Genomic DNA, 26,680 nt, shown 5'->3' with positions numbered 1-26,680 from the left:
GGAGTATTTCTGCTGGATATCAAATTTCAGGGTTGGCACCTCTTTTTTTTCTCTTTATCTTTGGAATTCACCATTACATAAATGTGAGACTTTTCATCATGTCTCATGACTTTTATGTGTTCTGTATTGTTTCATCTTTTTCTCTCCTTCCTTCAGTATGGATATTTTCTTCTGACCTATTTTTCACTATACTTCTCTCGCTGTATCTAATCTGCTCTTAAAATCATCCATGGAGTTCTTAATTTTAGTTATTGAAATGATGAGTTCTAAGACTTCTATTGTAGAAGTTTTTGTTCCAAAATTCTGTCTTGTTACATAATTTCTTGAATGTTTTGATCATAACTACTTTGAAGCCTATCTGACAATTTCAATATCTAGATTTCATATGGATATTTTTATATTTTCTTTTTTTTCTTGTTTATTTTTGCATGCATGTTTATTATTTTTTTTGCATGCATGTTTATTTTTGCCTGTGTGCTGGACAAAGTATATGAAAAATTTTAAAGGCAATTCGAGGCTCCATATGATGTTCCCTTTCTCTTAAGAACATGTGATTTTACCTTTGTAAGGTAGCTAGTCTAGGGGGAGAGTACCTTAATGGGGATTGAAATTATTTGAACCTGGTCTTCAGTCCTTGTGAGGACTTGTGTATTTCCAGTTTACCCTGGCACCTAAAGTATCGCCCTTTGGGGACTCAACTAAAAGCCTAAGCTGTTGACCATTCTTTTTGGTATGCCCTGCACTCCAGTTTTGGTCCTTCCAAACATGAGACTCCCAATTTTAATGTTTTTCTTAAGCTCTCAGTGTTTGCTTCTGCTTTTAGAACTGGCACTTGTGAACTCTGAATACAAAGTTCACTTTTATTGGCTTTCTTTCTCTCTCAGATCTTGGCCCCATTCTCACTACCTTGGTAACTTTTCTGTCTTTTCAAACACATATTTTTCCTTTTTAGATTTTGTCCAGCTTTTGCTGTTAGGAAGAGTGTTGGTCCAGGACCACCTAGTCATCAGTTGCCAGAGCAGAAACCCCTGGTATCTTTTTAAAATTAAGCTTGTTAGCATAGGGGAGTGTAATGGCATTTTGTGTGTTGATTTTTTTTATCCAGAAAATTCACTGAATTCTCTTATTAATATTGATTATTTGTTTTTTATTTTTCCATATGGACAATCATGACACTTAGAAATAATGAGAGTTTTGTTTTCTCCTTTTCAATCCTTTCATCTTTAATTTCTTTTTGCCTTACTGGACTGGCTAGCATCTCTATATACTGTTTAATAAAAACTGATATTAACACATGTCTTTGCCTTATTTCTGGTCTCAAGTTATATAACTTCAATATTTACCTTTAAGTGGGATCTTTGCCAAAGTATGGTGTGTGTGTTTGTTTGGGGGGTTTGATAAGAGGTTAAAGAACTTCTCATCTAGTCTTTGTTTGCCAAAAATTTTTATTATGCCTGGATATTGAATTTTGTAAAATGTTTTCTGCCACATAAGTACTATTTTATTTACATAACATTCCTTTCTTGCTTCAGACACTCATCTTGGATCACTTTCCTTTTGCCAGTGTTTAATTCCTCCTATAGAATTTCCTTGAGTGACTCTGTTGATGATGATATTTAGTAGTTTTCATTTGTCTTTAGGCATCTTTGTTTCCTATACTTTTCTTCACTGAAGGATATTTTTGCTGAGTAAGGAATTCTGGGTTCTGAATTGTTTTCTCTTAGCATATTGATGGTATTTTTCCAGTCTTTTCAGTGTTGCTCTTATGGAGTCCAGTGTTCTTTGAATGTATTTGAGAGGGCTGCCCATAATTGGCCTAACTTTATTTTTTAAATTCATGATTATTAGATTTATTCAGGAAAAAAGACTTCATTTTAATATAAAAAATAAAAATAATCAAATATTTGACCTGTTGATTAGTACTTTTGCATATTTATATCAAAATGATAGATCAAGTTTATAAAGGTAAATCTGTAATCCAGTGTAAATATTAGAAAAACTTCAGACTTATTTGGAAATTAGTTTATTTATATCTTAATGTAGTTTTAGTACTATGTATTTTATTTTAGAAAGTGTTACAAGTAACATGACTGTGGTAACAACTCATTTTTAATTTTAGTGGATTATAACATGAATGTGTACTATATATTATAATTTCCTGTTAATCAGAGTGTTCACTTAACTAGAAATTCATTGCTGACAGTTAATTATTAGAAGTTAATTATTGAAACTGAAGACCCTGATATCAGCACAATAATTATATATAAAGGCTTCCTGCAGAATTAATCCTGTAGTATTTGTGCTTTGTAGAGCATGCAACTGAGGTGTCAGATATTCTTTATCTTATTTAGTTCAGCTCTACAAGGAAATATGAATTTCTGACTGAACAACTTTTAATGCATAACACATTGATTAGTCTTATAATAAATCAGAGAAAATAAAATTTTGTGTTATTAATTAGCCTAGAAAGGAAGACTATTTAATTAGATTTTACTATGGTATTAAAAGAACAGTTGACCTGTCTTCCTGACTTCATAATGATTATGGCAGAAGCTGTCATCAACTGATTTTAATTATGTAAATTTCCAAATGTTATACAATTACTAATTTATTTTGTTCAACCCTGGGAACGAGGTGCCATTACTATTCTCATTTTTCAAATGTGGAATCTAGATTTTGTGTTGGATGTGACCAAACTCTAATTTTTTATTTTTTTGATGATTTTTGTTTCAGGATATGATGACACCTATAGATCTGGGGGAAAAGACCATTTATTTAGTTTCATTCTTTGAAGGCTTACAACGCATTATTTTATTCACTGAAGATCCAAGGGTATTTAAAGTGACATATGAAAGTGAGAAAGCAGAGTTAGCAGAGCAAGAAATTGTGTTGGCATTACAAGATGTTGGAATTTCTCTTGTCAACAATTATACAAAGCAAGAAGTAGCCTATATTGGCATTACAAGGTTAGATGCGTTAAAATTTGGATACATTTAAGTGATCAGTTCTTAATCATTAAGAGTGGTGATTGTAAAATCTAAAATGAGTTAGTTTAAATTTTCTGTTTTGACTATTCATTGATACTAATCTGAGGTAATGCTAATTTAAAAGTGCTTTGATGCTTTTTTTTGCCTTTTGAGATAAAGACATACCAAAAATCAAATTTATCTCATCATGTTGTTGATTTTCCCAGTTCTCTAAAAATTAGATTTATTCAACTTATCAAAGGTATATTTTCTTTCTTTAATATGTCATAAGGAAATGTTTAACTGTTCATTACCGCCTACCACAGTGCAGGGTACACCACAAATCTAATCTTTTTCTATGAGTTTGTTTGTTTTTGAAGTACATTTGATCTGCAGCACTATGTTAGTTCCTGGTACATAACATAGTGATTCAGTATTTCTGTTCATTACAGTGATCACAATAAGTCTAGTTACCATGTGTCACCATACAAAGATATTATATTATTATTGACTATATTCCCCACACTGTACATTTCACTTTCTAATCACTTTCTACTTTGACCTTGGCACTTTAAGATCTAATAAGATAATACTGTATTTACCATTTCCCACATAAGTCATCACCAGTAAAACTCTTTCTTTCCCTTTTGCACTTAATATTCCTGTTTATAAACACTTAAAATTAATTTATGTATATTACTGCCAAATTTGAGAGTGTTTCTATATTGCAGTCTGTATAACAAGGATAATGTAGTTTTAATCCTTTACTTGAGTTAAACTCTCAAATAAATATATAAATTAAAGGTATATGATACAGATTTGACTTTGTTTTTCTATGTAAATTCATCTGGAAATGCCCCTGACTTCTCCTTGAATGCTATCCACGCCATTTAAAAAGTCATATTAAAGGGAATTCCCTGGCAGTCCAGTGGTTAGGACTCTGTACTTCCTCTGCAGGGGGCACGGGTTCAATCCCTGGTGAGGGAACTAAGATCCTGCATGCCACTCGGCATGGCCAAATGAATAAAAAGGCATATTAAAACTATTTTCTTAGAAATTTTTTTTGTTCTCAAAAAAGTATGTTTATTACTTAAATTAAAATGTCAAATAGATAACAGATTTTAAGCTGTGAAACCTGATATGTGCTATCTCCTATGCTAAATGATGTGAATGCAAAGGGGATTAATACATGGTTTGTACCTTTCTGTTTATTAAGTGAACATAAATTTTAGAAGGAATAAACAAATAGAATAAATAAAATTAAATAACTTACATACTTCAGTAAGCAAAACAAGTGAAGTAATTTTAGAATGTGGAAAGCTTTTAAATTCTGCAATTAAGTCTTATAGCAATTTTTTAGTAAATTAGATTTGTTCCATTCACTGTCTCTCCTAGATTACTGTTTCACACTTTATCTCTTTTTAAACCCCCATTCTCTCTCAGCTCACTGCCTTGCATCTTACTTCACCGAGTAAACTGACACAATCAAAAGGGAACGTCCAAAGACCCACTCCCAATATCTCAGCTTCCTATGCACCAATATTTTTTACTTACATATTGCAGTGACACATTTCCTAGTTATCATAGACACATTGTATGTGCTCCTATTTAAACATATGTTTCTACTTTTGCACTATATTTCATTCACTCTTGCCTCTTGAGACATTGATCCAGCAATTCTCTTCTTTTTTTCTCCTACCTCAATAATTTTTGGCTCTCTATCGAATTGTTCCAACCAGTGTAATTTCTTTCAACTAAAAAAAATTCTCTTGAACCCACTTTTCCTGCTACCTACTGCACATTTCTTTGCTTTACTTTATAGCCAAACCCCTTAGAAGTGTTAATCTATTACAGAAGATATATTCACTATCTCCAATTCTTTTTTTACCCATTTTTCTTTTAACTATTCCAAACAGGTTTTTGCTTTCAGTATACCATGAAACTGGTCTTGGTAAGATCACCAGAGACCTAAGTATTGCCAGGTCCAGTGTACAATTACCAGTCTTTGTATTGATTATGTTTATAACATTTAACACAGATCCCTTCTTGATACAGTGTCCTTGATGTTACACCCAGGATATCTCACCACCTTGGTTTTTCTTTCTGTTCCAACATTTCTTATTCTCACTTGTTGCTTGCTTGTCTTTTTCTCAACTGCTTAATATTGGGTACCTTGAGGCTCTCAGACCTTAGTCCTCTTCTCTGTTTCAGTTTTGATTTCAAATACCGTATATATGCCAAAAACTTCTAAAAATATATCTTCAGCCAGATTTTTGTCCTGAACTCCAGACTTACCTATCCAACGACTTACATAAAATCTTTACTCAGGTATCTAAGAGACTTCTTAAGCTTTGTAGTATGTAAAACCAAACTCCTGATCTCCTTCTACCAAAACCTGCTTTCCCACTGGAGTTAATGACAACTACATTCTTCCAGCTGCTCAGGCCAAGAACTTTGGAATCATTTTTGATTCCTCTCTTTATCTTACACCCCACATGTAATCCATCTAAAAGCAGTGTTTTGGATCTAGCTTCAAAACACACGTAGAATCTGACCACTTTGTACTGCCTCACCCTTAGGCCACCGCAGGCAGCGCCATCACCGTTTTTCTCCTGGCTTACTGCATTACATTCCTAACAAGTTTTCCTGTTCTAGTCTTCATCCCTTTTTTTTCTTTCTTCCCACTCCAACACATAGTACATTCTTAAACCTTAGGTCAGACTATGTGGCTGATTATCTTCTCATAATCTTTCAGTGGGTCCTCCTCTCAGAATAAAACTCGGAGTCTTTACAGTATCCTCAAGGCTTTACGTTATTTTGCCTCTCATTATCTGTCTTACTTCATCTTCTACTCTTAATGTGTTCCAGGCATGCCAGCCTCCTTGCTCTTCTACCTGGACGACTACAGGCATGCTCTGCTTGGAGTCTTTGCTCTAGCTTGTCTCTCTACCTGAAATGTTGTTCTTCTCTTCCGTGCTGGATAACTCCCTCATCTTCTTTAAGACTGTTGAAATCTCGCCTTCTTAATGACACCTCTGGTGGCCACTCTTTTCTGATGCTGCCACTTTGCATATCCCAGTACTCAACATCCAATTTACCCCGTCTACTTTTTCTTCTTTCAAAAGCATTTTCACCTCCTAATATATTAAAAGATGCTAATTTACTATTTATTGTCTATCACTCCTCAGGTAAAAGAAAGCTCCAAAATGGCAGAAATGTTCACTGATAATCTCCCTGCCACCTAGAATAGTGCCTAAATAGGAGTTTAATAAGTACTGGTTGAATGAATTCATGTTTTTAAACTTGTAATGTGCTTGCTTACAACTAGGGATATTGCAAAAATTTACTGAAGGTTTTTCAGTAATGGTAATTCATGTAATAAACCAGATAAAATGAAAATGTTTATAAATTAGTACCATGATTTTTGCTTTCATATATAAGTTCTGATGTGGTTTGGGAGACAAAACCCAAGAAGAAGGCAAGATGGAAGCCAATGAGTGTAAAGCACACTGAGAAGTTAGAGAAAGAATTTAAGGAATATACTGAATCTTCACCATCAGAAGATAAGGTTATTGAGTTGGACACTAACATTCCGGTAATATTTTTAAGTACTGATATGAAGTTTTAATTTTTATCTGTTGTAATTAGATGAATCACAAGTTAGTTTTTAAGGAGAGACTAGTTTGCTTACAAAACAATGAATCCTATTATACATACTTTATATAGAATATTTTAAAGGGATAGTTCTCTGTATCAAGATTCAGACTTTCTTAAGCCGCTAATGATCTACTCCTTGGTTAACAAGAAGGCAATAAGTTGCTTTGTTTTATTTTTAAAACTGTTTTTTCTTTTATTGCTTTATTTTTTTGATAAATTTTAGTAAAGTTATATAAAAAGTGATAAAACCAAGTTATAAGGATTATATGAATATTTCTGTGAATTGTATGGATATGGAGTAGATCTCAGTCAAAATCGCATCAAATATTTAGCCTACTATTTAATATTATCTTTAAAGTTTTTTGATACAGATTTCTAATTTTAATCAATTAATAAATAAAGAGAAATTCCATGTGTTTGTGTGTGTGTATGGGCATATTTTTCAGGTTCGCTTCACACCTAGTGGTACTAACATGAAAATTCTGCAGCCACATGTAATAGCTATAAGAAGAAATTACCTTCCAGCATTAAAGGTAGAATATAGCACATCTGCACATCAATCATCATTTAGAATTCAAATTTACAGAATACAGGTGAGTTTGAAAAGATAGTCAAATTATATTCTAAAGGAATATGACAATAAATGTATTCGCATAGTCTGTTTTGTCTAGTACTTAAGTTTCATTGTTGGACTAGAGTTTTTGATTCCTTGTACTTCTTAAATTTTGTTATTCCAGTCAGGTTCTATAATTAACATATTAATATACTGACCTGTTGTTTGTTTTCTTAGATCCAAAACCAGATACATGGTGCTATATTTCCATTTGTGTTTTACCCCATTAAACCTCCTAAGTCGGTCACCATGGATTCAGGTTTGTTTGTATTTTTACATTGCCATAAAAATGGTTGTATTAGCTATTTGGTTTCTTTTACTTTAAAAATATGAAGTGAAACCATTCTCAAGTTTAGTGTCTATAGGATCATTGGAAAATTAGCTTGAAAAAAAACCAGGAAGTACTCAACTAACTTCAATAAAACTGAGTGAATACTGAAGAAAAGATTATTTAGAAATATATATATAATGTTTAGAGATATTAATTTTTAAAAAAGATTACTAATTTGTAAACCCCTAATTTAGAAGCCACTAGAACCTTTGAATAAAAAGATAAGACCCTGAATCTGTTTTCACAAAGACTTCCTAATGATTCTAATACATACTTCTGGTTTAAAATCACTAATTTAAAGGATCAGTTAACCTTAGAGTGAATACAGATAATTAAAAAAAACAATCCTGGAGTCTGAAATTAAGGTTGTGATAGATCTTACAGATATCAGTAATTTTAATTGATACTCACGATTTAGTAAATAATTTAATCGTCCACTGTGATGTGTATTAAATTGCAAGAAAATGCTTATCTTTTGTTTAAAGCATCATTAATCATATTTATTAATCTTTACAGCACCAAAGCCCTTTACAGATGTCAGTATTGTCATGAGATCTGCAGGACATTCGCAGATATCACGTATTAAGTAAGCGTCTTAGTACATTTATTGTGTGTGCATTTAATGTTTTAATTTAAATATGAGTTAATTGTACTCTTAAATAAATAAATTTCAGATGAGTCAAAGATTTAAGTGTAAAATATTAAATTATAAAGGTCATAGGAAAAATCAATTATTTCATAATCTTGGAGAGTCAGAAAGCTCCAAATGAATTATACCTAGGTATTAACAATAGTCATTTCTGAATTGTGTGTATTTTGTTATTTTCTTTTTTATTTGTTTTCTCTATTAAGTTGTCTATAATTACTGCATACTGTTTTAGAAACAAGAAAATAATATTTTCAATTCAGTCACCACCCAGTTCAAAAAATAGAACACTGACAGAAACATCCATCTATGTATCACTACCATATTTCTTGTTTCCTCCACCGTATCACCAAGATAAATACTATTTTTATTCCCTTTTTAAAATACTGTTTTATTGTTTATGTGTACCTAAACATTATGCTTCTTACTTTGCCAAAATTTTTCCTAATTAAAGAAAAATTTTTTAACTGTAAATATATTCTTGGGACTTGCTTTTTTCATTCAGATTTTTACTACAATTTATTTTGTTGTATGTAGCTAGAGTTTATTTATTATCACTAGCATGTAGTGTGACTCTTGTGTGACTATATACCACAGTTTACTTACCGATTTCCTCTTTGTAGGCATTTTCGTATTATGAGTTTGTTGCCATTATGAACAGTGTTGCCGTGACATTTTTTCATTCATTCACCTAAAAAGTCCTAAGTTTCAATGTTTTAATATTTATCTAATATTTTTTCCTATATAATTTTGTTAATGCAGTTAATCAATGATTTTTAAATGTTTTTCACCTTGTATTATAGGTATTTCAAAGTGTTGATCCAAGAAATGGATCTCAGGTTAGATCTTGGGTTTGTCTATGCTGTATCAGAACTTATGACAGCAGCTGAAGTAACTGAAAAAACGGAGGTAAGACTTATTAATAATATGATGGGAAGAATTAGGGAAAGAGGAGGACTTAAAAAAATTGTAACATTATACATTCTTAAATGTATTAAAATGGTTTTAAAAATCAAAATTTTTTTATTATGCTGCCGTGGTTCTACATTGGCAGACATCACATTTTCAGATTATAGAAGTTGGAAGCAAGACAAATAACCTTTTTATGATGACTTAGAAAATAGGAGGAAAGGTTTTAGGCCAGTAGTAAGGGGAAGAGGATAATCAGTCATGTTTACATCACTTTTTTCCTATTTTATTTTTCTGGGTTACTTTTGTATTGATTAGTAATTTAGAAATTTGGATATGCCAGGATATTTGATGAGAAAAGGGATAAGGCAAATAAAAGGTAAGATATCCTTGCATATACCTACACACATCTTCCATGTACTTTAAACCATCTTTAGATTACTTATAATACCTAGTACAATGTAAATGCTATGTCAGTAGTTGCCAGGGTGTGCCAAATGGAAGTTTTGGTTTTTGGAACTTTCTGGATTTTTTTTTTTTCTTTTATATTTTCATTCTACAGTTGGTTGAATCCACGGATGTGGAACCTTGTGGATACAGAGGGTCAGCTGTATACTGAAACAGTGCTGGGTACTTGTCCCCCTTTCTCCAAGGCTTATTATTGTTACTGGTTTGTTTATTAGTTCAGTGACTGGCTGGATTATTTTATTGAAGTCTACCCCACCCCCACCCTTACCTTTCCCTGCATTGTTAAGCCTTTGATGTCGCTCCTCAGGGAGGTAAAGATTTGGGACACCCACAGTTACCCTGGAATAAAAGTGGTTTTTTACAGGGCTCTTTGCATTTCTTTCCATGATGGCAACTGCTAATTGCTGGATGATTGCTCGAGTTTTTTTCAGTAATGCCTTAGGGCATAAATTGCTCTACAGACTAATCCAGTCAAATTTGGCCTCCTTTGAAGGAAGTGATCTGAAGATAAGTGTTTGCTATTTGTTCCAACCCCCGTCTCTTTCCCCAGTTCTTTCTTTCACAAAAACTTAACAGGCCTACAGTTTAGCCTGTATCTTCACTGAATCAAGGATTTTCCTCCCAGTTGCCTTTCACCACAACATTCACTGTTTCCTAGAGCACTCTTAGGCCTGAACTTTACATTTTGTTGTAAATGAAGTCAGTTTCTTTGGGAAGAGATGAGGAGCTGTCTGTTTTAAAGTCTACTCCCACACACACATACACCCCCACCCCCAGGCAATATCTCGGGACCAGAGCTTTGGACCTCTAGAGGTGGGCCAAGGGTGATCAGACCTCAGTATTCTCAGTGGTGTCACACCCAAGTAGAGCCTTTGTTCTCTGAGTGGAGGCTGGGCAGAAGAGGGAAGCTCCTTCTTCCCCTGTAGTTTAGGCTCAGCAGCTAGTAGCTGGGGGCAGGATGAGAAGTGCTGACCTCTGATCCTCCCAAGATGAAAGTCTTCCAGTTGGGAGGTGGGGCAGAGAAGGAACTCTGAGTTCTTGGGTGCACCAGTCTAGATTGGAGTTCCGGCTTACTGAGTTGGGAGGGGGAACTGAGAGAATGGTCCTTTTTCAAATACCACAGAGTCACTTTTCCTACCAAATTTTTATAGATTTTCTTGAATAGATGTTTTATTTGGTTATACCCTTAGGTATAGAGGCCTTAAAAGTTTGTCTTTTTAAATGAACTTTACCAGTTTCACTGGAGAGCTAAAGATCTCCTTACACCATTATCCCAGAAGTGAATTTCTAAATATACTTTTAATAAGGTTATCATTTTGAAGTTTTTGTTAATCAGTTAAAATGTGAATGTTGGGCCGTTTCTCAACACACAGAAGTACTAGATTTGTGAGCATTTGCAAAAGAAATAGTGTTGATTATCAAGAATGAAAGCACTAATCACTTCATGAAAAATTACTTTCAGTGCCTTCCCTTTTTTGATTTATATTAGTGACCTCTGTAGATGTCAGTAATGCATTTATCAAAAAGCTGCAAGTACGATTGTATTATTCCTAAGAAAGTGTTGATGGATTGGATTAGTGGCCTTTTGGAATAAAATCTATGGTCACGTGAAGAAAACCTTAGTGTCTTTTAATGTATTGGATGGAAACATAGAAGATATGCTTATCAGTTTGTGAGTGACTGAACTTTCCTAACAGTAGAGATGTTAGTTTCCCTTCTAAGGCAGTAGGTTCCCAATCATGAGCAATGTTGAATCTGGATATTATAGGGAAGTATTCTGCAGCGTGTGAGCTATTAGCTTAATACTTCTACAGAAATATCCCTTATGTTTTTAATATTTTATGTTCCTTTATAGGTTGAGCTTTTTCATAAAGATACAGAAGCTTTCCAAGAAGAATATAAAATAGTTTCATTAGGAGATTCATCACAAGTCAGTCTCTATGAATACTTTCATATATCTCCTATCAAGGTAGGGGAAAAATAAGTCATTTTTATTGTCCTTGATAATCTTGGTAATAGCAGATTGATTTGATCTGTTTGGGGGAATACAACATTTAAATTATATTGTTAATAGTATATAAGTTCTATAACTTCACAATTACAAATATAAGTAAATAACAAAGGAATGATACTTTTAAATTTTTATTATTTATTCTTATAATAATTTTTTATCATGTGGAAATAATAGTGGAACCACCTACAGTATGTTTATATGTTTACATCTTGACCTAACATTATGTTAACTTGCTATCTATTAAGGTGTTGTGACAATTTTCAAACTTTTGTGTATGATATTAGTATAAGTTTGAAAATAATTTATAAAGTAACCTTGATTTTAAAATTGAAGATTGAATGGAACTAAAAGTAAGTTCTTAACATAAAATTTCTATGAGTTAACTTACATAATACTTGAAGAAAATTACTGTATAACTACTTATACTATATATAATACATATAATACAAAAGTGCTTTTTAACTAGCTTTACCACACTAACTTAATTCTAATAGTTGAAACGTTCACTTTTGGAGATATTTGAGTTAATTTTCAACAATTTCAACTTCTAGATTGTTAATGTTATTAAAAAATGTATGAAGATTAATATTTTCCTACGTTTACCAAAAGAATTGGATTGAACTAAATATCATACATTACATGGTTGAATTTAAATTTTTTAAAGGGCTGTTTACATTTTAAATTCTTTCAACATTCCAGTTATTAATTTTGATATAATCTAGGTAACTTTGAAATCTTATTTATGGTATAGTGAATTTAAGATGATATTGAATTTTAAGAGTTAAAACTGTCATTATGAAGAAAGTGCTTTAAATATTTCTTTCTTTATCTCTTTAGTTGCATTTAAGTGTTTCACTGAGTTCAGGTGGTGAAGAAGCTAAAGATTCAGAACAACCTGAAGGACTGGTAGCAGTTCATTCTTTAAATCTTTTGCTGAAGAGTATTGGTGCCACTCTTACAGATGTACAAGATGTAGTTTTTAAGTATGTTTAATATTCAAATGTATAAATTGATGAAAAGTCCATTTTATATATACATTAAAATTTTATAAGTGAAAAAGTATGTAAAGTACATTGCAGATCATAGGTTGAATATGGTTTTTTGCTGTTAAATGGAATATAATTTAAGAAACATATTGCCTGGTAACCCTTAACTATTAAATAACAGAATAATTATTAAATAATTTCCTTAAGAAAGAGGGACAGAGGTCATGCAAGTTTGTGTGTTATATAAGGCCTTTTTAGCCTAGGGAAGGATTCCTAAGAAGCTGTGTATACCCAAAGATGTGATGTGTGGTGCTTAAAAGATGTTGCTTTAAGGCCTATGGGATCAAGACTCTTCAAAGCATATGTGACTAGAAGAAAATGAATGCCATGATAGCAGAAGTGAAGGGATCAGTTTAAATGTTACAGTCAAGAATTTAATGTGAGTCATAATGTAAGCTATTAGAGTATCTGACCAAAGAGACAGAGAGTCTGAGTGGAGACTTTAGATGAGCATGACCTTTGCAGATAGCACCTAGAGCTATTATTAAGAACAGTAGTAAGAATCAGTGAGTCTAGTAAGACATAACTGTAAATCTAGATAAAAGTTAGGAAACAGTCAAATTTAAAAACACAAGTTTGAAGACATCAGAAATAGGATGAGATTTCTAATCTTGCTGCTGTCCTATCCTTAGCATAGAACTTCCCAATTAGTGGTTCCAGGTATATGCTGTGAATAGGTTATAAATAAACTGATGGTGATTCTTCAGCTGTCAGCTGATCAGGCAGGACCTGCAGCAGCTGAACCCTGGCCATTCTTGAGCAGCCTCTTCCATTTATCTCAGTGTGTCAGGCATTTTCTGTGTGGGCCATGATAGGACAGAATTGAGAAATATAGTTCATGTCCAGGAGTGGGACCCAAGGTCTCTAAAATGCCTGAATTCTGTGAAAATATGTGTATATTGATGGCTTTTCTGAAGATAAGATCCATAGCTTTTATCAGATTCTTAAGAGGGTTCTTTGACCAGAATATGCAGAGATGTATATAGGAGTGGATTTCCTGACTGGTATGGGAAAATGTACTAAAAGGAATTTTTTTGGAGAAAAATTCTAAAGAAAATAAAACCATTCATTAATATTAAAAACATAATCTCCTTTTCTCTATATATTTATACATTTTTTTGTGTTTTTTTTTTCAGGCTTGCATTTTTTGAACTCAACTATCAGTTCCATACAACATCTGAACTACAGTCTGAAGTAATAAGACACTATTCAAAACAGGTTTGTCTGAGATTATTTTACAGAGGGACAAAGTGATAAAATGGTGAAGGCATATGTGTCTATAGAGGTATAATGATTTGGCCAGGAAGGGAATAGCCGTTTCAAAATTTTAAAACATGGTTTTTTCCCTCAGGATTGTAGAAAGAAGTTGAGCCCAACCACCATTTCAGTTTTTTGCCTTTCTACTTTTAGCCTTTGACAGAAATCTTTCCTGGATCAGTGTGGACTAGATGTAAATCTTTAAATAATAATCAGCTAAGTAATTCAGCTCACTTACTTAAAAAAATAGGTCAAGGGAAACTATTTATCAGTAAGTAACTGATGAACACAGGGCATTTTTAGTGTAATTAAGTTGTTTAGTCAATTAGATATATTATTTTAGTGGATTTTTGTCCACCTCTGAAGACTCCTGTATTTTGTGGTATAATTTATAGAGCATTGAGATAGTTGTATGGTGGACAGATCACTGAGCATGACTTAAGAGGTCTGGGTTTGGATCGCAGTTTTGCTGTTTACCCACCATGGCTCCGGGCATCATTTGACCTGTATGTTTCTCTAGTCTATAAAATGGTGGCAGTAATAATAACTGTCACACATAGTTGTAAAAGTATTTTGAATATTCTAAAACTTTATGTAAATAGGTCATATTATTTCTCGTACTCTAACACCAAATTGCTTTTTAAAACTAAGACTACTGATGAATACGGTGATATGGTTTAGGCTGAAATTGGTGGTGAGGGTGTTAGCCTGAAAAAAAACTGGATGTGTTTACTGAATATAAGGAAAAAAAATATTAAATCTGATAATCTGATTTGACTAATGTTTCTATTTCATTTTTAGGCCATTAAGCAGATGTATGTACTCATTCTTGGACTTGATGTTTTGGGAAATCCCTTTGGCTTGATTAGAGAATTTTCTGAAGGTGTAGAAGCATTTTTTTATGAGCCTTACCAGGTAAAATAGTTAATCTTGTGTTGTGCAATATATCACACTAATACTTTTGAATAAATAGTGCATCCCATTAGCAGACACAAATTACCATATGTAAAATAGATAAACAACAAGGTCCCTACTGTATAGCACAGGGAACTATATTCAATATCCTGTAATAAACCATAATGGAAAAGAATATGAAAAGTATATATATACATACATATACACACACTTGTGTATATATATGTATAACTGAATCACTTTACTATACACCAGTAACTAAAACAACATTGTAAATCAACTGTACTTTAATTAAAAATGATAATAATAATCACCCCAGTTAACTTGAGTTGTAGTTGTGAATGGATTTTTGGAAACACAACAAAAGGACATTATTTTGAAGCAAACAATGGTAAGAGGTTTTTGAGAAGTCTTTTCAAATATTTACCTTTTCCTTCAGAATTTAAACTTAAGACTTTACTAAGAAATACCAAATTTTAAGTGTTCTGTTGGAATATTAAAGATGGATAAAATTTGTACTGTAGTAGAAGGAAGATTCCCATGGACACACAGTCTTGCTTTGCACAGTGGTGTGGGACAGTAAAAATAACCATGCAAACTGACACTGTGTGAAACAATCTTATTAATCAATGGCAAAAATTATGATTGTTCTCTGTCCCTTAAAAATTTCTGTCAAAACATTCAAAACTCTCCTACTTTCACTTTTAAACATAGAAGATAATGAAAAATAAAGTAAAACTAGTATTTATTTTGTACACTATAATCTAAAATATTAGAAATATTAAGAATTAAAGTGTTTTTATTTCTTTTTAAAAATATTATATAGAGTAGTTTGTGGTTACCTTCTCATAATATAACATATACTCCGAGTAAGCATCTTTTGTACACTTTGGTGAATAGTCATATTCCTTTCTAAGTTTGGATCAACTTCTAACATTTTATCTTTTATACTTTGAATGCCATGAAATATCTGAGAATTATGTTAATGTGAAGTTTTCTTCTGATATCACTTTCTCTGGGACATCTTTATTCTTTTTGTCACTACTACTCTTCTTGTATATACCAAAAAAAAAATTTACCTTTAAACGTAAGCGTAACTTTATTTATTGTTATTCTTTTTTGACCCTTTAGGGAGCCATCCAGGGTCCTGAAGAGTTTGTGGAAGGAATGGCACTGGGACTGAAAGCACTAGTTGGTGGAGCTGTTGGTAAGAAACAGAATGCCTACCAAGAATGATTATGCTAGAAAATAATGATATGTTTTGTTTTACTAAAAGTATTACAATTTTGCTAGGTGGATTAGCTGGTGCTGCCTCCAAAATCACCAGTGCTATGGCTAAAGGGGTAGCAGCTATGACTATGGATGAAGACTACCAACAGAAGAGAAGAGAAGCCATGAACAAGCAACCAGCTGGTCTTAGAGAAGGCATCACGCGTGGAGGAAAAGGATTAGTTTCTGTAAGAAATTTCCCATGGTTGTGAACATTTTAGGAATATCTTTTAAAGCCATGATCTGTGAGTAAGGAAATAGACATAAAACTTTCATTCACTCAAATATTATTTGGATGTTGGTGGAGCAATGGGTTGTGACATAATAAAAAATATGTCAGTAGCCTCGAGAAATATTCTGTTTAAATAAAATACTTAGGAAATATGTTAATTCTTATGGTATCTAGAAAGCAGATCTTTGCATTTCTTTTGTAAGCCAGACTTGGTTCTTCAAGGTATCATGTCAAAGTATTGTAAATTTTCAATTGTGCTTTTCCTCTAGGGTTTTGTAAGTGGCATAACAGGAATTGTTACAAAACCGATCAAAGGCAAGTATAGTGATTCCTTTGGGTGATATATATTACCAAGGCTTTCATAAACTGATTCCATTTTCGTTCCTAATCCAATTGTCTAAAACTCTGTCTTTTTTCTATCCAGGAGCTCAAAAAGAAGGAGCGGCTGGTTTCTTTAAAGGTTTTGGGAAAGGTTTAGTTGGAGCAGTGACAAGGCCAACTGGAGGCATCATAGACATGGCTAGCAGTACATTTCAGGGAATAAAAAGGTAAATTCTCTTTGATGTAAAATATGAGTAAAATGCTTAAACCAAGAGAAATGAGATAAATCTCTTTGGCTTGAGGCACTTAATTATGAACCTGCAATAATGGCAAGTTGCATATGATCTTCCTAATTGCTTTTGATACTTCTTAAATTGTTGGTATTGCATCATTTCAGCTTCATAGAGTTCTACTTCATTTGTCATTCATTCCCAGCAGCCTTGGCAGGGAAGGTTTGGCAAGTTAAGCTTTTCACTTTCCTTGATTGCAATACATTACAAGAATGTAATGCTATACATCAGTTACAAAATTAGCAAATATAATATTCTGTCTCCTTTTTTGAGAAATAAAGAATGGCATTTTACATTCCCGGTTCAAACTCAGCTTGTGTTCACCCCTTCCTTTATGGTCTTATTTTGTTATGAAACTATTATATCCTTTCCCTCTATTTCTCTTCACTTGTGCAAATAATTTTAAACATGTTCTCTTTTCCTCCAAATTAAATTTAGCATAAGACTAAAATTTAGTAGTTGTGTTATTGTTACCTCTATTCTAGAAGTTTGTAACACATAAAACAATTGATTAAATTCATACTAATGAATTTAACTTAGAAACCTAACTTAGAAAATTGGTGGGTGGATATCTCCCTGACTTTTTTCCTTTGTACTTTCTCTGGCTTTCTGCTCTATTGCAATAAGTATTGTCATTAAATTAGTTGCTCCTTTTAAGTCAGTATTTCATACTATGCCCATAATGGGGTGTTTCCAGTTTTAGTTTAGAGTTAAGGTTGGGAAAAAGGGTACAGTTTTTTCTACCTGTAACTTTAGTTTCACAAATATAATTATTGAGTCATAATCATCAGAGAAGTTCAAAAGTCAATAACTCATAGGGAATTCACGATGACAATCAGACAAGAAAAGGAAATAAAAAATCAAACTGGAAAAGAAGAAGTAAAACAGTCACTGTTTGCAGATGACATGATACTATACATAGAAAATCCGAAAGCTGCTATCAGAAAACTACTAGAGCTCATCAGTGAATTGGTTAAAGTTGCAGGATACAAAATTAATACACAGAAATCTCTTGCATTCCTATACACTAACAATGAAAGATCAGAAAGATAAATCAAGGAAACTATCCCATTTGCCAACACATCAAAAAGAATAAAATACCTAGGAATAAACCTACCTAAGGAGGCAAACGACCTGTACTGTGAAAGCTACATGACACCGATGAAAGAAATCAAAGATGACACAGATGGAAAGATATACCATGTTCTTGGACTGGAAGAATCAATATTGTCAAAATGACTGTACTACCCAAGGCAATCTACAGATTCAGTGCAATCCCTATCAAATTACTAATGGCATTTTCCCCAGAATTAGAACAAAATATTTTACAATTTGTATGGGAACACAAAAGATCACAAGTAGCCAAAGCAATCCTGAGCAAGAAAAAAGGAGCTGGAGCAATCCGGCTCCCTGAGTTCAGTCTATACTACACAGCTACGGTAATCAAAACAGTATGGTACTGGCTCAAAAACAGAAATATAGATCGATGGAACAGTATAGAAAGTCCAGAGATAAACCCATGCACCTATGGTCACCCAATCTATGACAAAGGAGGCAAGAATATACAATGGAGAAAAGACAGTCTCTTCAATCAGTGGTGCTGGGAAAACTGGTGCTGGGAAAACCAGTTTCATTCAGGTAAACGAATGAAATTAGAACACTCCCTAACACCATACACAAAAGTAAACTCAAAATGGATTAATGACCTAAATGTAAGGCCAGATACTATAAAACTCTTAGAGGAAAACATAGGCAGAACACTCTTTGACATAAATCTCAGCAAGATCTTTTTCGATCCACCTCCTAGAGTAATGAAAATTAAAATAAAAACAAAAATAATTAAGCTTAAAAGCTTTTGCACAGCAAAAGAAACGATAAACAAAAAGACAACCCTCAGAATGGGAGAAAATATTTGCAAATGAACCAACCGACAAGGGATTAACTTCCAAAATATACAAACAGGTCATGCAGCTCAGTATCAAAAAAACAAACAACACAATCAAAAAATGGGCAGAAGACCTAAATAGACATTTCTCCGATGAAGACATACAGATGGCTAAAAAACACATGAAAAGATTCTCAGCATCACTAATTATTAGAGAAATGCAAATCGAAACTACAATGAGGTATCACCTCACACCAGTCAGAATGGCCATCATCAAAAAGTGTACAAACAGGGCTTCCCTGGTGGCGCATTGGTTGAGAGTCCGCTTGCCGAGGCAGGGGACACGGGTTCGTGCCCCAGTCCGGGAAGATCCCACATGCCACGGAGTGGCTGGGCCCGTGAGCCATGGCCACTGAGCCTGCGCGTCCAGAGCCTGTGCTCTGCAACGGGAGAGGCCACGACAGTGAGAGGCCCGCATACCACAAAAAAAAAAAGTCTACAAACAGTAAATGCCAGAGAGGGTGTGGAGAAAAGGGAACCCTCTAACACTGTTGGTGGGAATGTAAATTAGTATAACCACTATGGAGAACAGTATGGAGGTTCCTTAAAAAAACTAAGAATAGAGCTGCCATATGATCCAGCAATCCCACTCCTGGGCATTTATCTGTAGAAAACCATAATTTGAAAAGATATATGCACCCCAGTGTTCATTGCATCACTATTTACAATAGCCAGGACATGGAAGCAATCTAAATGTCCATCGACAGATGAATGCATGAAGAAGATGTGGTACATATATACAAAGGAATATCACTTAGCCATAGAAGAAATAGTGCCGTTTGCAGCAACATGGATGGACCTAGAGACTGTCATACTGAGTGAAGTAAGTCAGACAGAGAAAGACAAATATGATAGTGCTTATATATGGAATCTAAAAAAATGGTACAAATGAACTTAGCTACAAAACAGAAATAGAGTTATAGATGTAGAAATCAAACTTACAGTTGCCAAGGGGCAAGGTGGGGGAGGGATAAATTGGGAGATTTGGATTAATGTATATACACTATTATATATAAAATAGATAATAATAAGGACCTAACGTATAGCACAGGGAACTCTACTCAATACTCTAATGGCCTGTATGGGAAAGGAATCTAAAAAAGAATGGATATATGTATATGTATAACTGATTGACTTTGCTGTACACCTGAAACTAAAACAACATTGTAAATCAACTATACTCCAATAAAAATTCATTAAAAAAATTAAATGTCCTTCTTTGTGTCTAATAGGAATTTTTTTTTAAGTCTCATTTTTTTCTGATTTTAGTATAGCCATTCCAGCTCTCTTTTGGTTATTATTTACATGGTATATCTTTTTCCATCCTTTTACTTTCAACTTATCTGTGTCTTTGACTCTAAAATGAGCCTCTTTTGGACAGCATATAGTTGGATCACATTTTTTTATACATTCTGCCAATTTCTGCTTTTAATTGGAAATTGATCCATATGTATGTGTCTATACATATGGATACATTACATGGTAAGCTCTTAATATTTGTTGAATATGTGAATGTTTGTTGAATGAATGAATGAACAATAAATGAGTCTTTCTCATGTAGGTCCATACAGTCAAAAAATGTTAAATAAAATATTAACCAAATTCAGCAATGTGTATATGTGTTTCAAACAGTACATATCAAGCCTTAGAAGGAATGTGAGGGTATGTGAACATTAGAAAACCATGTAATGTGACTTAAAGCATTAATAGTTTGAAGGAGATAAACCACAGGATCACAGCAATGACCAGGGGAAAATTCCGTATTTAAAATTCATTTTTCATTCAAGATTTTCAATAACAATGACAAAAAAAAAGTTAGCAAACTAAGAGTAGAAATGAATTTCCTTGGCTTAACAAGCAGTGCCTTTAAAAAAAAAAAAGTTGCTGATATCTGTACTTCATGAATAACTCTTAGAAGCTTTACCTTTAAAGTTGAGAATGAGAGAAGGATGCTTGCAATCCCCTCATGTATTTCGCATTGTGCTGGAGGAGCTAATAATGCAATATAATAGGAAATAGGAAAAGCAAAAGAAATTAAAAGTCTTAAACCAGAAAAGAAAAAGCAGTACTCATATGCTGATTCTCTGATTATTGTCTACAAAGAAAATCCAAGAGAATCTATAATCACACTTCTTTACAGTTCTACATTTGTCTAGAGAACTTATTATTTGTGTCAAAAGACAAAATTTAAAAAAGAGAAGTGATGTAATAGTCTCATTTTATCCAAAAGAAGATCTTTTTTTAGTAGTTTCATTTTAAAATATACTTAGGAGTTTTTGAGTAATTTTAAAAATCAAGTTATATGTTTTCCCTCTAGAGCTACAGAGACTTCTAATGAAGTGGAGAGTCTGCGACCCCCTAGGTTCTTTAATGAAGATGGAGTTATCAGACCTTACAGGTTGAGGGATGGTACTGGAAATCAAATGTTACAGGTGGGTGAAGAAATATCTTATGAATTAGGATTAATATAGTCAAGTCAGCTTTTTATTTAAAGTAGCTATATAATGCTTTAAATATGTATTAGATTATTTGGGCTTTTATATGTTTTGCTTAATTCCATTTAAAGTTTCTTACATTTACTTAGGTTTTAAATGTACATTTATTTACTGTAAGAATTTTTTTTTTCTTTTTTACAGGCATCAAAAAGTTTGATATGAAAATAGTTAATGCATGACTTTGCAAGTGAAAGCCAACAGTAAATTTTAGTCTTAAAATTTACAAACTACGTACAGCTGTTTCAGTATTTTGAATGCAAAGAAAAGCTTTTATATTGGTAACTTTTTGTATAGGATTTTTAGCAAATCTGACCTTTTTATAGGGTACTCTAAGTTCTGTACTGGATTTACTAGATTAGTCGAAAGCCATTGTGCCTTATGTGCCCTCACAGTTGATGGTACTTATCTACCCGGTTAGACCATTTCTATTTAGGGTGCTTCCTTCAAACCACTAACAGCTTTTATTCCAGATATAATCCTCATGTCCAGTTAGGTATGCATAAGGAAAAGAAAAATCATGACCACTGCTATTGTGAATTCTTGGGTTCTCCTGCTTTTCTTTCGAAGATGCTCAAATGGCCATGACCCTCTTCCTGCTTTATGCTTGTGTGGTCTATTTAAAACCCTGTGGAATTGATAAGCAATTTACACGAAAACCAACATCTTTTAGTAAGGAAAATTAGCTTTTAGAACAATAGTCAGTTTGAAGATAGAATATTTTATCTGTTTATATAACTTCTACTTTGAAAGTTAGACTTTTAAAATCTGGATTATGCTGCAGATAACATACACAATACGATATACCAATTTAAAGTCGTTTCTGTTGTTTAGTTGTGAAATACTAAATTAAATCATTTAATTGAAAACAAGGAGGCTTGAAAATACTCATAGTAATAATAAATTGTACATATTTGAAAATACTCATAGTACAGACTTGAAAGTATTGCTAGTACTTGATATCTTTACGTTCACAGTATATAATTCTGCATTAAATGTACTTCCATAAACTACAAGTATTGTGTTAATGTGTGATATTTAGTTAAGTGGTTTTACATTGTGTTTAAAATGTTTTTAAAGCATCAGAATAATTGCATATTGGGATAGAACTGGCAATCTACTGAGAGATTGTGTTTTAAATGGCAGGTTGACAAACTCTACAATGACAGTATATCATTCTTTGAAAATATTGCAGAAGTCACCTATAGTTATACAATTGAAACATACATATCTACTCAGCACCTGCCTTCCCCTATTAGAACACAGTTAACATATTACTAATTCATTTTACTAAACTGAATAGTTATCAAATCACCTTTCACAAAACTATTTCTTGAGAAACTGTTTTATAAACTTAGTAGGAAGTAAGGATGAGTAGTGAGGAGAGTTTAGACATACATCCTCATTATTAGAGAACAGATGATAAGAAAGCCATGACATACCAAGTTTTTCACAGCTAATAATTTGATTTCAGTAACAAGTAAATTTGTTCTATACTTTTTTCCATTGATTGTTTTCTAAAGCTCTGAAGTTTGGGATTTAAGATCATGACTATTGACTGTATTTTTAAACATGCCTATTATTTTCATTAGGCCAGTTGTAGAATTAATTGCTAAAAGAGCTGTTTAAATGACTAAAATCTCACAATCCTTGTCAGCCATTACTTATTTTTCAGCAGGAGTATTAAACACAGTATTAGTCGGAATACCTATAGGAATTCACCAGATGCCTTAGGATGTTTGTGTTTGGCATTACTCTCTTACAGGTGTAAGAATTGGGTTGTTGCTTTAGTGGTAATGGTGCTTTTTTTGAATCAAAACTTTACTATTAGCAAACACTTTGAAATATACAAATACCAGTGCTGTGGCAAAGAAGTAGATGACATATAAACAGTATTTCAAATCTCATCTGCCTAGATTTAATCTGATTTAATAATAATGCCCTTAGAAAACATTTAATACTTTCAAATGTTCGTCCTTTTGTTTTCTAATTTTCTAAAAAGGGTGCTCTGTGTTCACTAAATTATATATGCCTATATATGATAATTAAATATGAGATACACTCTCTTATTGTGTACCTTTCTATCTAGAAAGTGGCACATAATTATAGTGCTTCCTAGTAGTCCATTAAAGCTACCTACTAGAGAAATAGAATAATTCTAACATAGTCACAAAATAATTTACTGGTATCATCAAGCTATTCTGTACATTAAGTGTACCAACCAGTGGAGTTTAGTTAAGTCTTATTAGGTTAAGAAATTATATCCATAATTACTGCCACACTTAGAGCTGAAGTCTTCTTCAAAATTATTGACTTCTTGAACATTTCATAATTTTACATGTTTTCCAAGCAATTTGCCATACTTAACTAACATTTGTGCTTCTTTTTTTCTTTACCATGCTTACAGAAAATTCAGGTCTACAGGGAGTGGATTATGACTCACAGTAGAAGTAGTGATGATGATAATGATGATGACGATGATTAGTCAGATCTGAAATGTTCAAATTCATATGTTCTTTGTCATTTTATTTGGAATGTTTCATTAACATGTTTTGTATGACTACTACCATAATGCCCATATGGAGTTAAAAGTACGTTTTCCTTTTAAAATGTTTTTCTATGTATTTTCAAAAACAAAAATGTATGCATTATTTAAGCACGGAAAAATGTATTTTATAGCCAAAGTAGGGCATACCATATATTATAGCATTTATGTGTTTTATAGCTTTGTAATAACAGTTTGTCTTTAAGATTTAAAGTTATAGACAATTTTTTTTTTTAACGTTCACTAGTTTCATTTTAAATTATCTGTTTATTTGTTAGCAAAATGCTGTTTTTAATGTTCTCTGTAAATTTTCTGGGCTGTAATATAATGTAATTGAGTTAAAAAAAAAAAAAAGAAAGAAAAAGAATAGTAATAGCCAGTCAATATTTTATATTTATTTAGTATTTTAAAAGCATCTTCGTCAAATTTCTTCTAATAATAACAAACTTATATAACTTGAAGCAATACGAATTTGTTGTTCTATTCCAAAATCATATAGGTTGAACTACTATTATAAGAAACATTCATGATTTGTCATAAAGGTTAGATAGTGAAATAATTTATAGTCTGAGAATGAAGAAAAATGTTCTTTGGTTCTTTTATTTCATTTTATTATGTATACATTTTCTGAAACAGTGAACAAAGTTGGTTTTACAATCATTATATTTACTTATTAGCTTACATATCCATGTGCTATATCCTTATTATAAAATGTTATGAATTCAGGACAGAAGAATTGTTATAGTAAGCATAATTATATGTATTTCTTCTAGATAATATTGGGAAAATGTTATCTATGTTTCTGAAAGATGTATAAGCAAATCTGTTTTATGTTTTGCATACTGAAGGCTTTTTTTTTAATTTCAAACTTAGATGAAACTTTTTGTTCTATTTTTCTAGTATATCAGATGTACTTAAAAAAAAATTCGAAAAAGTTAATGACTGTTAATAGTATGATGTTTAAACCCTTATGACTGCTCTGCATTTGGATCAACAAAGGAACATTTACCTTAATTTATGTTAAGCATTTTGCTTATAATGAGCTTATATTAGACTGTAGTAGATAATTGCCTTAATTGTTCAGCTTTTGGTTTAATTTATTCAGCCAATGACTTGAATCTCTTCTAATTCTTAGGTTTATCAAGATTTTATCTCTATAAATCATTATTTCTTAGAAAATGACTATTTCAGATTTTTAGTATTGAGCTTACAAAAAAAGAAGCTAAAAAATTTTGCTCTTGAAATTTCTACCTGCCTAGTAGCATTGATTCAAATTAAGTAGAAATCCAGGTTGTGTATGCTAGGACTAAGAAATATGTGAATGTCAAAGAATTTAATTACTGTTTTCATCAAAATATAGTATTCTTATCTTTTTGGAGTAAGGTAAATAAATTAAAACAGTGACCATTAAAATAGTCACTGCTGGTATCAGAGACAATTTGTCTTTGTCTTGCATCCAGTGCTCTCTCACCCTTGGTCAAAATCAAGCAAAGTCTGCTGCTTCTACTGGAAGCTGGAAAGAACATAGTCTATTGTTATGTATTGTGTATGCCTGAGGAAGGAAGGGTTTGGTAATTTCATTGACTTCTTGATTCCAACTATGCTAAGCATGCGGCCTTTCTAAAGGAGAAAATGCTAACTGCTTGTTTGCAAGAAATTTACTGAGTTTCCTGTGGTTGGTCTGTGACACTGTACAGTGTCTGTACAGATTTCACAAAGGTCCTTATGAATTTATCTGGGAAAAGTTCTGGATATTTTAGCAGTGCCTTACCATTTTAATGAAAAGAAAATTGGAGGTAGAATTACATTTATTTAAAATCTCTTAAACAGTAAAAAAGATTTAAAATAATATTCTAGTAACTAGTAAACTTTGTTCATGTGGCCTTAGGGATTCATCCTTAAGTTTTTAGCCCTTAAAAGTGGCATACATTCTTTTAACAGTATAATTGGCCTTGTTCTTTCTGTTTCTGTTTTCCTGCCCCAGTGAAATAATCTTTTCAAGCTTCTCTGCTGACAGGTATTAATTATTTTTTCAGTTTAAAAAATGTATTTATTATGTTAATTTTATTTGAGAAAAATTTAAGCCTGAGGATTGCTCTATGTTTTCTTGATGGAGAAATAGGACTTGGACAAAAATATCTTCTTATTCCTCATCAAATATATAGAAAATTAGTTCAATTTTGGGACTTTAAATGAGATGAACCGTTCTTTTGTTTGTTTATTAGTGGCCCTGTAATTAATTAGAACTTTAAAAATGGGAGTATCCATCTAATAGTGAGAAAGCTGAGTTTGAAAGATTGACTATGTAATACCACACCTTTCCATAACCTTTAACTTTATTTATATTCCAAATTTCTATGTGGTCATTGCCTATGTATAGAAAAAGGGATAAAGGGATGGAGAGTTCTTCTGTCTTCTTTTCTAAGGGAATAATCACTCATTCTCTATTTTCCTTTGTGTCTACTTGACACTTGAATAACATAGTGAAAACTGGCAAGAAGAAGAGTTTATAAAAATCCTAAAATTGTGAACACCTATCATCATGGATAAATAATCTGTTTTTAAGAGCCTATAAATGAAATTAATTGATGCTCACATTGGTATAGATATAACAAAGTAAATCCAGAGTAATATTACTGACTTTCAATATTCCTTATTGAAAAGGAAGTTGGAATAAATTTCAATTTGCTTCTATTTTTAAAATAATCAGAATTTTATAAATTTTACCTTTTGAAATTATTCAAAACACATATCATTGATGTAG

The 26,680-nt window shown here is 32.4% G+C and overlaps 1 protein-coding gene across 1 annotated transcript in view; it reads left to right on the top strand.

The window, feature by feature from the left end:
• The window catches only part of VPS13A (vacuolar protein sorting 13 homolog A), a 235,726-nt gene that overhangs the window by 188,415 nt on the left and 20,631 nt on the right, over nucleotides 1-26,680 (top strand). The window contains exons 54-68 of the mRNA XM_082656304.1: nucleotides 2,734-2,966; nucleotides 6,408-6,561; nucleotides 7,070-7,216; nucleotides 7,414-7,495; nucleotides 8,084-8,153; nucleotides 9,017-9,122; nucleotides 11,446-11,559; nucleotides 12,442-12,587; nucleotides 13,787-13,868; nucleotides 14,709-14,822; nucleotides 15,954-16,029; nucleotides 16,116-16,279; nucleotides 16,593-16,638; nucleotides 16,748-16,871; nucleotides 21,197-21,311. Coding sequence (XP_082512430.1) covers nucleotides 2,734-2,966; nucleotides 6,408-6,561; nucleotides 7,070-7,216; nucleotides 7,414-7,495; nucleotides 8,084-8,153; nucleotides 9,017-9,122; nucleotides 11,446-11,559; nucleotides 12,442-12,587; nucleotides 13,787-13,868; nucleotides 14,709-14,822; nucleotides 15,954-16,029; nucleotides 16,116-16,279; nucleotides 16,593-16,638; nucleotides 16,748-16,871; nucleotides 21,197-21,311 — 1,773 coding nt within the window. The remainder of the gene's footprint in view (nucleotides 1-2,733; nucleotides 2,967-6,407; nucleotides 6,562-7,069; nucleotides 7,217-7,413; nucleotides 7,496-8,083; nucleotides 8,154-9,016; nucleotides 9,123-11,445; nucleotides 11,560-12,441; nucleotides 12,588-13,786; nucleotides 13,869-14,708; nucleotides 14,823-15,953; nucleotides 16,030-16,115; nucleotides 16,280-16,592; nucleotides 16,639-16,747; nucleotides 16,872-21,196; nucleotides 21,312-26,680) is intronic.

The sequence above is a fragment of the Grampus griseus genome (assembly GCF_964374135.1).
Source record: "Grampus griseus genome assembly, chromosome: 6".
In the NCBI taxonomy this organism is placed as follows: domain Eukaryota; kingdom Metazoa; phylum Chordata; class Mammalia; order Artiodactyla; family Delphinidae; genus Grampus; species Grampus griseus.
This window is presented reverse-complemented; position numbering and strand designations above follow the sequence as displayed.